Genomic DNA, 13722 nt, shown 5'->3' with positions numbered 1-13722 from the left:
AGGGTGAGTCAGGACGTGGGCAACTCCTTCCAGGCTCTGAGCCTTTGTGTGGTTGTTGGCAGAATGGTGACAGTGGTGGTTCCACATTCCTCTCTACAGGGTGGTGTGACGAGGTGCCTGTACAGTAATTATCACAGGGGTGCCTGGGTGGCTCAGTCGGTCGAGCGTCCGACTTCGGCTCAGGTCATGATCTCATGGCTCGTGGGTTCGAGCCCCGCGTCAGGCTCTCTGCTGTCAGTGCAGAGCCCATTTTGGATCCTCTGTCCCCCTCCCCCCCTGCCCCTCCCCAGCTCATGCTCCCTCTCTCTCAGAAACAAATGAACATTTTTTAAAAAAGGAAAGTAATTATTACACTGGTTCTTACAGAGTCTTTCCACATCTCCGCTGTTGCTAACATATATGTGATTACATCTTAGCTATTCCTACACCCCTCAGAGCATTCAGTGCCAACTGCATGAGTAAAGGAGATAATGTTGAATTTAGTAATTCAAGTAATATTTAACGAGCGACGTGTCTGTGCCGGCTGCCGTGACACATCCTTCGCCTGCTTTATCTCGTTTTACCTTCAAATCAAACTGTGAGGACGGTGTCGTTCATACCCCAAGTTCTAGATGAAGACAGCGAAGACCAGAGAGGTGGAGCGATTTGTGCAATATCACACAGCCGGCGAGTAGCAGAGCTGGGCTTTGACCCGGCGTCTGGCTGACTCCAAACAGGCTGTGAAAGAGGAGGCTGGAGCGGCTCATCCTTTAAGACGACCCGGAGCTAGCCAGGTGACAAGGTGGGGAGGCTGTGCGTTCCAGGTAGAGGGCACAGCAAGAACAGAGAGAGAGACCGGGGACCTGGGCTGGCACCCACAGTCCTCGCCGTTGGAAGGTCTCATGCGTGTGGGGAGATTTTGGGGTAGGGTCAGTCGCCGAGGCTGGGCCAGATCCCAGGGGCTGTGAGAACGACGTGAGAGGTTTGAACTCCGTCCTGAAGGTGGGGGCCAGAGAGAGAGAGAGAGAGAGAGAGAGAGAGAAAGTGTGCCCATGAGCTCAAGTGAGCCAGGGGAGGGGCAGAGAAGGAGAGAGAGACAGAGAGAATCCCGTGCAGACTCCCAACGTGGGCTCAAACTCCCACGACCTGAGTCGAGATCAAGAGTCAGACGCTTTACCCACTGAGCCACCCGCGTGCCCCTAAAAACCATTTTCAAGGTGGGATATGTGGGTGACAGCATCCGAGGGGTTATTTCCTCTTTAGGGGGGTGCTACGGGACCTTGAAGACCCCTTCTAAAGCTCATGAAAGTCCATAGCTTCTGCTTCTCCCACCCAAGGCCAGTCGGTGATGTGTTGTCCTGTGAGTCCCTCTCTGATGCATGACATATGTCCCAGCACACCTGCAAGCGTGGTCCCCATTCCCGCCGACCTGCCGGAAGCTGTGGATCCCTCCCTCCCTCCTTGGCTCCCGGATACATTATTAATTCACTTGGCATATATTCTTGGAGCCCCCAAGAGGCAGTTTGAAGGTATGGCTACGAGTAAAGGCTCTGGAACCAGGCTGCCTTGATTTGCATCCAGCTCCGCCACTGGCCGGCTGTGTGTCCTTGGGTGAATGTCCACACCCCAGTGCCTCAGGTCCCCATCTGCAACGCAGAGGTATCAGTCCCCAGCTCTCAGTGTCTCTGTGAAGGTTCTGTGGGTTACCCTGTGCCGGACCCATGGTAAGCACCCTCTGTGATAGTGATTATTATTTTTTATTAAATTTATTTATGTATTTTGTGTGTGTGTGCGTGAGAGAGAGAGAGAGAGCAGGAAAGAGGCAGAGAGAAAGGGAGAGCGGGAATCCCAAGCAGGCTCCATGCTGTCAGCAAAGAGCCTGACTTGGGGCTCGATCCCACAGACCGTGAGATCCTGACCTGAGCTGAAGTCAAGAGTCGGAGCCTCAACCGACTGAGCCACCCAGAGGCTCCTGTGGTCGTGATTATTATTAAGGGAACTATTACCATCACTTAGTAGCAGCTGGGAAGAGAAGTACACAGGGCGGTCCCCGAACGGGTGCCCAGAGTGAGTCTCTGGAGACCTGGAGCCCGCCAGTAAGCTAGAGATTTGTTCTGAATTTCCCCTCATGACCCAGGCAGCTTCGAGGGCAGATACCGTGCGATTGGAGCCCAAAGCGGCCAGCTGGCTCTGCAGCTGGACAGACCCTCTGCCTATTGATTTATTTTCTCCCCATCCCCTCTTTTTCTGCTTTCATTTTCCATCTTTTCTCTTAATCGCTCAGGTTGACAGGGGTGGGGCTTCCCTTCCGCGGGGGCTCCATAAAGCTCCCTTAGGTCATGGCCCCTCGGGGGTGGGTGGCCTTGCCTTTGAACCACACCCAGCTGTCTGTTTCGCCTCCTTTCCCCCACCCACTACCTCCCGGTCTGCCCCAGGTACACCAAGGCTCCTGTACTGCTGACCCCCAGCGTTGAGTCAGGTGGCAGATGTGGGACAGGACGGCCCTGAAATTACGAGTCAGGACCTGGGATTCAGGCTGCCCAGCTGGACTCCCCCGTGTGACTTATCAGCCATGACGTTGAACAAATCATTTCACCGCTCAATGCCTCAGTTTTCCGTTCTGTGGAAAGGAAATAAAAATCCTCTCCTCATAAGGCACTTGACAGGCACACAGCAAGAGATTAGCACATGTCTCTCCCCAGCATCCGATGAGTATGAGCTATTTCTCCTGCAAGGGCTTCTAAGGAACCAATGCTTTTCCTTACATTGAAAAGTGCACAGTGAAAGGCCACTGCTTGCTCTCTGTAGACCAGACAATTTGGGGAGCTTTGAGAACTCTTGAATATAAGAGCCAAGGACAGGGTTGGGCTCAGACATGTGGGTTTATCTCCCCAGCTCAACGGAAAGATCCCTGAAGGCAGGGCCTGGCACACAGTCGTGCTCATATAATGAATGATAAGCGGCAGTGACATTGACAGCCCAAAGGGTCGCACGTGTGCTCAGCATTTAATGCCCATCAAATGTTTTGTTGCCGTCTCCCTCAGGCTGCCGTGATGCCAGGGCACGGGATATGGAGTATTTCTATTTGACTCTATGCCACATGTACAGCACATTTATCCGTTTCTGTCCCCTTCTCTCCGGCAGACTTTTGGACTCACGGTCCCTGAGTAGAAAGAGAGTTTCTGATGATTTGGCTTAAGTGGTGGATCCAGGGAGGTTTTCAGAATAATTTCTAGTTAATTGGTGCCTGAGTAATCGGCAAGGACCCTTCTGGGTTTGCAAACCAGGCTCTTCCCTCATTAAACCGGTTTTCATTTTGCACTCACCTAATAACTCTGGGCATGGTGCCCACCTCTCACCTCTGTGAATAAAGCCCTTGGGCCCTGAAATGTGGGAAGGGAGAGGGATTTGTGGGGCTAGGGGAGGGCCGGGGGCTACTCGTCTCTGGGAAAAGCGTCTGTCATTTCCCTAATCTGAGAGGACTAATTGTCCTTTGGACTCCAGACTTGGATTGTGTAGAACTCAAAATTAATGCATTAAATTAATGTTGTGCTCCCTTTGCTCAGGCTGATTAGCACAAATGAAATTTCGTACTAATTGTCTAAGGCGGAGAGAACACGATCCTGGTGTTTAGGATCGATGCTGGTGGTGGGGATGGGAAGGCGGGGATCAGGGGCGTGATCTGGGCGTTCCTGGATCGTACCAGCCTGTGTTCAGAGCCAAGTGCAAACGATCGCTCCCCCAGTGCCGGTGCTGTTGTGTGCCCGTAAGGAAATCTAACCCATCTAAAGCCAGGTGTGAGGCCAAGATTAGGAAGAGATTCTGACAATTTCTATGCCAGCAGTTCTTTTTTTAAAGTTTACTTATTTATTAAATTTTTTTTGAGAGAGAGAGAGAGAGAGCACAAGCAAGGGAGGGGCATAGAAAGAGAAGAGAGAGAGAGAGAGAGAGAGAGAGAATCCCAAGAAGGCTCCAGCTCTCAGCACGGAGCCCAACGCGGGGCTCGAACCCACGAACCTCAAGATCAAGACCTGAGCCGAAACCAAGAGTTGGCCACTTAATCGACTGAGCCACCCAGGGCCTCTATGGCAGTAATTCTTAAGCTTGGTTGTGCTTAAGGACAACCATGGAGTGTGTTGAACTTCCGATCCCCGGGTCCCACCACAGAGGTTACGGTGTGGGCGTTCTGGGAATACTGAGGAATATACTGGGAATATTTTAACAGCCATCCCAGGGGACTGCAGGGCAAATGTTTCCCCCAGAACACTTTAAAGATGACAGTGGGAGGAACAGCAAACGGAATCCCCACCCCAGAGACAGCCCGGTGCACCCTGGGAGAGCCCCTGGCTTGTTAAGTGGCGGTTACTTGGACCAGAGGGATCTGGGCTCCCGTCCCAGCTCTGCCACTCGCTTGCTGTGTGACTTCAGAATGCTCCCCCTAAGCCTCTCCCCTACCCCATTTCTATAAAAGGCACATGTAGGTCTGAGCAGCTACTGGTGTGGTCACCAAGACGGGAAGCCAATGGGCAGGTGGAGGGGAGAAAAAGGGGGGCAGCATAGAACGTGCAGAGCAGCAGCTCTGGCTTATTTGTTTGCAGCTCAATTTGGGGGACTATTTTTTTTAAGATATTTGTTTTGTGCTCTTCTGATTACCAGCAGCGCAGAGATGCATCGTAAAGAAACCGGAGTCCCCTGTGAGCCCACACCCTTCTAGGAAAACAAGAAAAAAAAAATCCCTATTAACAGTTTGAGAGTACTTTTTCTGTACAAGTAGAAAGAAAACAAAAACGAGCACGGGCCAAACGTCCTATTCTGCCACTTTGCTTTTCTCCCCCACCGTTGGCCATATATCTTGTTTTTGTTTTTGATGTCGAAACATACAGATCTTCATCTGCCTTCTTCATGGGGCGGAGGAATGAGTTTTGAGACCACCTATGAGCTGATGGTATTGATGGGAACTAGCTTGGGGGGCGGGACAGGTGGATTCCACGCCGGAAGGGCCACTTGGTGTCTGTGACAACACCCCACAGCCGCTCCTTGGTGCCACACACAGGGTCTCATGGGAGAGTGAAGCGTGTAGACATCTTCGGTCACATCAGTTGTGGCATCGGATGGGAATGCCAGCAGGACAATGGATATTCCTTAATGCAGTGCGTTTCACAGCTCAAGAGAAGAAGGGATTTGTCCAAGGTCACGCAGTGTGTCTGGACTTGAACCCCATGCCTTACTTCTATTGTTTTCTTTTCCTTCCCTGTCTTGACTTTGACCACTGCCCCCATGGAGGGAGTCTCCGTTTCCCGAGCGACCTTGCTGCGTAAGGTCATTTCTAAGCCTCTTGGTCATAAACAGTCCACTTCCCGGGTTCTCGCCTCATTTGCTTTGGCATAGCCTTGAACCTGGAAGGCTGCACTTTGGGACAATAATAACACAGAAGCCTTGACCCATTTGGCATCTGTAGTTGGTCACTGATGGGGGGAAAAGTCAGCGCAAGTTGGATTTCATTAAGATATAAACATTTTTATTTTTGCCCCTGAACATGACTACAACTCACGCTATTTCTGGACCACAGCCTTCAGAGTATGAGCACCTGACTTGAGACATTCTTCCTTTCTTAAACCATGCCCCTAACACGTGACCGTGTGATTTCCAGCTTTGATATCATTAAAGCAGAGCAAATGGAAAAGTAGTTTGAATGCATAAGCCGAATTTTTTAATTTCCTTTTTTAAAAATAAGTTTGGCACCTGAAACTGTTTGACTAGACACATGCATTTTAAAAATTAGAATTTTATGAGTTTGGGGGCACCTGGGTGGCTCATGTCGGTTGAGTGTTCGACTCTTGATATCTGTTCCGGTCGTGATCTTGTGGTCTTGAGATTGAGCCCTGTGTTGGGGTCTGTGCTGAGCGTGGAACTTGCTTGGGATTCTCTCTCTCCCTCTCTCTCTCTGCCCCTCTTCCACTTGCACTCTGTCTCCATTCTCTCAAGAAAAAATAAACATTAAAAAAACAAATTTTAAGAGTTTTTTTTAATGTTTTTTGTTTTTTGAGACAGAGAGGAGGAGGAGGAGGAGGAGGAGGAGGGAGAGAGAGAGAGGGAGACAGGATCCGAAGCGGGTTCTGTGCTGATAGCAGAGATCCGGATGCGGAGCTCGAACTCATGAACCGTGAGAGCATGACCGGAGCTGAAGTTGAAAGCTTAACCGACTGAGCCACCCAGGTGCCCCACAGATTTTAAGAGTTTTGAGAAACAACTCGTATTATTTCTTCCAACGCGTTCCATTTAGTTTTCGTGGAAACTCCTGGCCTGGTCGTGTTTTATAGGTATATACAAGAGCTAATTGAATCGGTAATTACAGCAGAAATGTGACAGGCATAAATGGGTGGGGAACACACACAACCAGTACTGGGTGTGCATGGCTGTCCCCTGGTGGAGGCAGGTAGATCACGGGGAGCCACAGAGAGGTTTCCTAGCTGAGGGCGTTCTTGTGTGGTGAGCACCTGCGTGTCTTACCAAGGGGAGCCCATTGATCCGTCCAGCAAAATGGCTTGCTGAAGGATGGGTAAGGAGAGCTTCTGCTAGAATAACTTTTTTTTTTTTAATTTCTATTTTTCTTAAGAGAGAGAGCAAGCAGGGGGAGGGACAGAGGGAGAAAGAGAATATTAAGCAGGCTCCCCACTCAGCGTGGAGCCCCGTGTGGGGCTCAATCCCACCCCCCTGGGATCATGACCTGAGCTGAAATCAAGGGTTGGACGCCCAGCCGACTGAGCCACCCAGGATAACTTCCTTTAATTGAACATTTACTACGTGCCAGCACTGCGCTAACTTTATGTGGATCATCTCATTTACTTGTCAAGACAATTCTCTAAGTCATGCCCCACCCCTTAAAGCTGAGGAAACCGAGAATCAGACAGGCATCCTGCGTGGGGCAGTCACACAGCTAGTGAGCACCGGGCCAAGAATTCTAACACATCGGGACCAATAACATTCTGACCATCACACCCCGAACCGCCTCATTACACGGAGATGCCCTTTTGCCACAAGAGCCCGTGATTTGTCCGGGCTGGTCCTGTGGAGGGTGCCCGGGGGGAGAAGAGTTGACGTCCCCTCACCACGAGGGACTCTGCTGTAACCCTCCCATTCCAGGTTGCTGAACTGACCGCGGAGCTGGCCGATGAGCACTTCAGGGGGGACGTGGCCTGCCAGGTGCTAGAGAGTGAGCGGGCAGAGCGGCTGCGGGCCTTCCGGGAGGTCCAGGAGCTGAAGGTGGGTGGCCCAGGGGTGGTGGCGGGTGTGGCTGAGCAGGGTGGCTGGGAGCCTTTGGGTCTACCCGCCTCCTTGTCTGCTCACACGTGGGAGCCGGAAGCCTATAAGCAAGAGGCGGTGGCTTACTGACTCTCGTGTTCAAGGTCCTGGAGGACATTTGTGTCTTCCTAAGCCTTGACCTTGGAGGTGCCTTGGATGAGGACTACGTAAAGGGTAGACAGTCCTTGGTTACCAAGCCACCATGGGCGGGTGGAGGGGATGGCCAGGCCCAGGCTGCACTGGGCTCCAGTTTGACACCCTGGGGCCTTTCTTCCAGAGCAAGTATGAGCAAGTCCAGAAGAATTTGGGAGAAGTGCAGAAGCAGTTGGGAGAAGCGCAGCAGAAAATTCAGTTGGGTGACTTGGAAAGGAGCCACACAGGAGGAGGTAAGCAAACCGGGACTCTCGGGATTAGACAGGGGTGAAAAACATGCCGTCCTTTTGTTCCATTCATTCGTTCGTTCATGCAGTCGTTCGCCCTGAGCACTTAGTATGCCCCAGAGGCTGCATCAGGGGCTGTCATTTTGTCAGAGCAAACGGCCACAGCCCTGCCCTCCTGGAGCTTCCGGTCTGGTGCAGACATTAAACAGAGAACCCAACAATATCCCAGATAGTCCTTTATCAAGGTGACAGGTACAGGTCAGTAATAACGCAAAGAACGACCCAAACAACAGTGACTCTATGGCAAGGCCCCTTTACAATTACATGAATAGTTTTGATATAGACGACATGGATTTTAGGTTAAGGCATTTCGGTGGTTACACGCAGCATCTGTGAAATGGCATTTCTGGATTTGAATCTGGACTTGAATCTCTTTGAGGTGGGTGGCTTTTGGGCAGAGAAATGTGTGCTTTGGCTCCCTCGTCTTTCAGATGGATGGATTGATAGGAAAGGCGGTTGATGGAAAGCGGTTAACGCCACGTGCATGGCGACTTCATTTACTGCTAATGCTGTAGTGGGGTCATCATCCATCCATGTTCGTAGGCTGTGGCACAGAAACTACTACCCTCCCCATTTTGAAAAATGTTTATTTATTTTTGAGAGAGAGAGAGAGAGAGCAGGGGAGGGGCAGAGACAGAAAGAGAGAGAGAATCTCAAGCAGGCTCCTCACCGTTAGCGCAGAGCCCAACGAGGGGCTCGAACTCAGGAACCGTGAGATCATGACCTGGGCCAAAATCAAGACTGAGCCACCCACGTGCCCCATACCATCCCCATTTGAGAGCGGTGCCAGGCGCTCAGCAGTTACTGGATGGAGAGAAGGCGAGGCCCCTGAATTACCCAGCGGTTAGGTGTGCGCAGCAGAGCCGGGGTTTTCTGGTGGAGCCGGGCTTCTGGAGTTGCCTGGGGGCTCACATCTCATGGTTCAACGGGCATGGTGACATCTCCGTCAACTCCTCTCCCCAGCCTAAATGAGTCAGGGGACAAGGATGCCCGGTGTGTCTGTCAGCTTTTATAAAACGTTGACATTCTTTCTTCCATGCCCCCAGAGGATGTATGCCCTAGAAACGTCAGGGACGCTCAGAGGAACGGAGGTCAGGAGGCGGTGAAGAGGCAAAGTGCGTTTGCCTTTCACTCCCCTCTTGCTTCCTGTCTTCCTGCCCTCCACCCCCACCCCCAGGACAGGCGTCTACAGAGGAGTTTGGGGGTTCTCTGGCACACGACACTCAGTACAAGCAGGGAGAGAGGAAATGGGTTTTTACAGAACCAGGAGGTAGGGCAGCAAAGTTTCCCCCAGAAGAGCATGGCCCCAGTTCCGTCCCGACTGGGACTGAGACCCCCCACGCTAGTCCCCAGTTCGTTTTTTTCTGGGAGGATCTGGGAACTGGATGGGAGGGGGAGGCGTGCTTAGCTCGCGAGCACATTTGTCACGATGCTATAGAGGCTCTCAGCCCTGGAGGCTCATTCCAGGAAGCCAATCCACAAATATTTTGTTTTCCATTAGGAAAGCAATACATGCTCATTACAGGAAAAAATGTTAAATATAGGAAAGTCAAAAGGAGCAATAAAACACTTTAATCACACCCGAGCAATGCCACCACAGCTCCTCAATGGATGGAGCCGGAGTATCAATTATGAAAAACGTAGCTGTTTTGCCACCATGCATGGTGGGGTATCTGAAGAGGCCCTTTTATGGTGTCTCCGACTCTTGATGTCGGCTCAGGTCGTGATCTCATGGTCCGTGGGCTCGAAGTCCCACCGGGGACCCTACACTGACTGCGAGGGGCCTGCTTGGGATTCTCTCTCCCTCTTTCTCTGCCCTTCTTCCCCTGCTCATGTGCTCTCTCGCTCTCAAAATAAATAAATAAACATTAAAAAATTATTTTAAAGAAAAGAATGCACCCCCCCTGCCCCCAGGGAGGGGCATTGGCAGGAGAAAGCAGCGTTGAAGAATGGAGAATGGTTTTCCCCTCTGCTCATGTTGACAACTCCTACCACCTGCTCTGTAGCACATCTTAGCGCAGAACACATGCACAGGTGCAGAAATGCTTTCTGCTTTCTCCTCCTTTTGCAGCTTTCTGCTGTTTCAGTTTTTTTTTAATCCTGGTCGGGAGACAGGATACTTTTCCACCATGATATTATTTACCTTAGTGGAAACTCGAACAAGCTCTAACTCCTTACAACTATATCATCCTGGTTGGGTTACTTATGTGGGAGTCCCTATTGGGGTCACCTCTTCTAAGACCTCAGTCCTACCATCTATCCAAGAGTCCTTCCTTCCTTCCTTCCTTCCTTCCTTCCTTCCTTCCATCTGTCCATCCCAGTACTGACCTATCCATCCACCCTAATATCCATCACCTATCCAGTGAAAGTTATGAGGCATTTATGATATGCTAGGCATTGTAGTAAGTCCTGTGGACACAATGATGAACAAAAACATTTGCTGCTTTAATAAGTTTGAATTCTCTTCTGGAGTTCCCTAAGCTTGCCTTACGAGAGCTCTGATCATTCTAGATTGCAGCTGTCTTTTTGTATGTTGTCTCCCCCACTAGATTTCTGCTGGAAGATACAGTGGTTTCTTATTTGTTTCATTATCCTTTGTGCCTGGTATGAAGTAGTGTTGCTCATTCTAGCAACATTCTATTCTAGCCCATTCTATTCATGCAAACAGTTTTCATCACGTCAGCAAGTGATTTTTTTTTTAACTAAATCAAGGGATTGTTCTCTCATAGAGACAACTTGGGACCAACGCCTCTGTTGCTGTGTACATTTGCTGTGGGCATTTCAGTGCATGGTAAATTGAATAATGTATGATGGATGGATGATGGACAGGTGGATGGATGGATGGATGGATGAATGGATGAAGAGATGGATGGATGGATGGATGGATGAAGAGATGGGTGGATAGATGGATGAATGAAGAGATGGATGGATGGATGGATGGGATGGATGGGATGGATGAACGGAGAGATGGATGGATGAATGGGTGGATGGATGGATGATGGATGGATGGATGGATGGATGATGGATGGATGGATGGATGAATGGAGAGATGGATGGATGGATGGATGGATGATGGATGGATGGATGGATGGATGAATGGATGGATGGTGAGAGGAATGGGTGGATGGATGGATGGAAGATGGTATGGATGGATGAAGAGATGGATGGATGGACAGGTGGATGGATGGAGAGATGGATGGATGGATGGATGGATGGATGGATGGATGGTGAGAGGAATGGGTGGATGGACAGGTGGATGGATGGATGGATGGATGGATGGATGAAGAGATGGGTGGATAGATGGATGAATGAAGAGATGGATGGATGGAGAGATGGGATGGATGGATGGATGGATGGATGGGATGGATGGGATGGATGGATGGATGAATGGATGGGATGGATGGATGGATGAATGGAGAGATGGATGGATGGATGGATGGATGGATGATGGATGGAAGGTGAGAGGAATGGGTGGATGGATGGATGGAAGATGGTATGGATGGATGGAGAGATGGATGGATGGACGGATGGAAAGATGAATGAAGTGGTCTCTATCTTCAGCTGTCCACATATGGAATGTCTCCCACAGCTCCATTACCTTAAGGGGCATTACTCTATTACTCAGAAAATCCAAAGACATCCTAACCTGGTCTAGCCCATTCTATTCATGCAAACAGTTTTCATCACGTCAGCAAGTGATTTTTTTTTTAACTAAATCAAGGGATTGTTCTCTCATAGAGACAACTTGGGACCAACGCCTCTGTTGCTGTGTATTCAGTAGATTCCTTAATTATTATTCAATGTTTATTTATTAAATAATTTAACCAAAAGTCACTGCGTATGTACTATCCCATCCAAGGTGGTTGGCCAGTAAGGTGATTCCAGTTGGTGAACTTGTATCATCACATATGGGGAAATATTCTGTGTGGGTAGGGGACACTCCTAGAGAGTGTTGAGGATCTATACATGACTAAAACATCTCTCCGGTCCTTGAAGGTCATGGGATTTCCTTGGAAGAAGGAAAGTATATGTATGCTTGTAGAGGAATTGAACAGTATGACTTTAGACAACCAGAAGTGGTCAGGACAGGCTTCCTGGAAGAAGTGTTTTTAAAAAAAAAAAAAAAAACTTGGACTTAAAGCAGAATTTCTTAACCTAAAGTCCAAGATCAAGCCTCAGGAACTCTATACTGTGAAATTATGATCAAAGAGCTAAGAGAGTGTGAGAGAACCACCCTGATTCACCTGGCCTCCTATCCTGGCCTCCCTGACTTTGTCAAATAGCGGATGAATGGATGATGCGGTTCGACTGTGCTCAGATGGAGAACAACTTCCTGCGGAAGCGTCTACAGCAATTTGAAGAGAGGCTGGACTCTGAGTTGACATCCAGGAAAGAGCTGGAGCAGAAGGTAAGAGGTTGTAGCTAGTCTGGGTCCCAAGAATGTCAGATTGGGCAGGTTCCTACCTCCACCGTTCAAGGTATTGGCCGAACCTGGGGAGGGAGAAAGAGAGCACCCCCATTTCATGTTTTGGCACCTCCACTGTTGTTACAAATGCGAGTTGCTGTGGGAGGTGGGAAATACTTTGTCTATGTGTGCGTGTTCTGCATGGGGAAGAATACTCTGGAATAAAGAACCTCAGATCTTGGGCCTCAGATCTTCTCTTCTATAAAATGATTTTAATAAGCCCTTAGAATAGTCAAATCTTATCCATTCCCTTTGCCTCAATCTGCCACCTCCATCTCTCATCTAGACCAGAGCAACAGCCTCCTGCTTGGTCTCCTTGCCTCCAGCCTCTCTCCTCAACCACCTGCCACACTGCGGCCAAGAGATCTTTCAGAGTCTCTTTCAGACTGTTCTGTCTTTGCAAATTACGCTGACTCTCAGGGTGGATCGTTTTCTTGAGTGTTTTGTCAGTTTTGATTGTGAGCTCATCTTCAACATGCCCCTCTACTCCTGCCACGGGAACCCCAGGTGGTCCGCATGGTGGAATGTTCCTTTTGCTTCCTGTCTTATGGTGAATTGTGCGTGTGTGTGTGTGTGTGTTTCATTATTTTGTATTGTCAGTTGGTCTTACTTTGAAATTTTTAAAAAGTTTTTACTGCTTTTCATGGCAGTTCTGTTTACAGGGTTGTGAGTGTCTCTCTCGAGATGGGACACTTTTGCCTTGTCTTCTACAGCAGCCCCTGAGACTATGTGACATTCTCTCCATTTCAGACTGTTGCAACTTGTGCCAGGTGCTACCTGGAGCTTTAAACCCCCCTGAGGCACAGACCCGGGGTTTGGATTTCTTAGGGGAATACTTTCTCCCCTACCCAGAGCCAGAGTGCACCAGGTTTTCTGACCACCTTCCAGGCCAGTGGGTGGATCATTTCCTGTCCCCTTGCCCCAAGGTCCAGGTCTTTGAGGGTCCTGAATGAATGCAGGGGTATTCATTCCAACTTTTCATCTTCTGTGCCCCCGAGGCTTTGTCTCTCGTCCCTGTCTGGCCATTCAAACACAGCCATTATCTTCAGTGTTATTTCTGGATCTTTCCGCTGCTCGTCTTCTCCTCCACCCTGTCTGCCAGAGTTTGGTTTTGTGTCCTTTGCATTTTGGATATCCCCAAATTTTCCTTTCTTTCTTGAATGTGCAGCTGGATGTTACAAATAGAATGTATTTGTCCCTCGTGTTCTCTAGGTGAATGGAGGGATAGTTTGACCTCTTTGCCTGTGTTGCATTGTCTCCAACTACCCCTATTTGTACATTCTGACCAGTCTACCCTTCAACTAGCGGTGTGCTGGCAACTGGCCCTCTGAAAATAAACACCCCGTAGGGTAGCATTTGCCAATTTCCAATGTCCATGGCATAAATATTCCCACAGGGGACAGTTTCCACCTACCATTGTGATATCACTGGGTGTGGAACTGGGAGGAGAATCCGCTCTCCTAAGTGGGTATACCAGCCCTAGCACACCGGGTCCAACCACACTCACGTGTTTAAAGCTCATAGCCAAATAGAGCA

The 13722-nt window shown here is 49.6% G+C and overlaps 1 protein-coding gene across 1 annotated transcript in view; it reads left to right on the top strand.

Annotated features, from left to right (window-relative positions):
• MYO18B (myosin XVIIIB) overlaps window positions 1-13722 on the top strand; it is a 240288-nt gene that overhangs the window by 104181 nt on the left and 122385 nt on the right. The window contains exons 25-27 of the mRNA XM_047088398.1: window positions 7123-7242; window positions 7559-7667; window positions 12005-12129. Of these exons, the coding sequence (XP_046944354.1) occupies window positions 7123-7242; window positions 7559-7667; window positions 12005-12129 (354 nt within the window). The remainder of the gene's footprint in view (window positions 1-7122; window positions 7243-7558; window positions 7668-12004; window positions 12130-13722) is intronic.

This window comes from Lynx rufus, unplaced genomic scaffold (assembly GCF_022079265.1).
Source record: "Lynx rufus isolate CCGP_SWC_20201006 ecotype Redwood Valley unplaced genomic scaffold, mLynRuf1.p SCAF_24, whole genome shotgun sequence".
NCBI lineage: Eukaryota > Metazoa > Chordata > Mammalia > Carnivora > Felidae > Lynx > Lynx rufus.
Note: the sequence above shows the minus strand (reverse complement) of the source record. Positions and strands in the feature narration are given on the sequence as shown.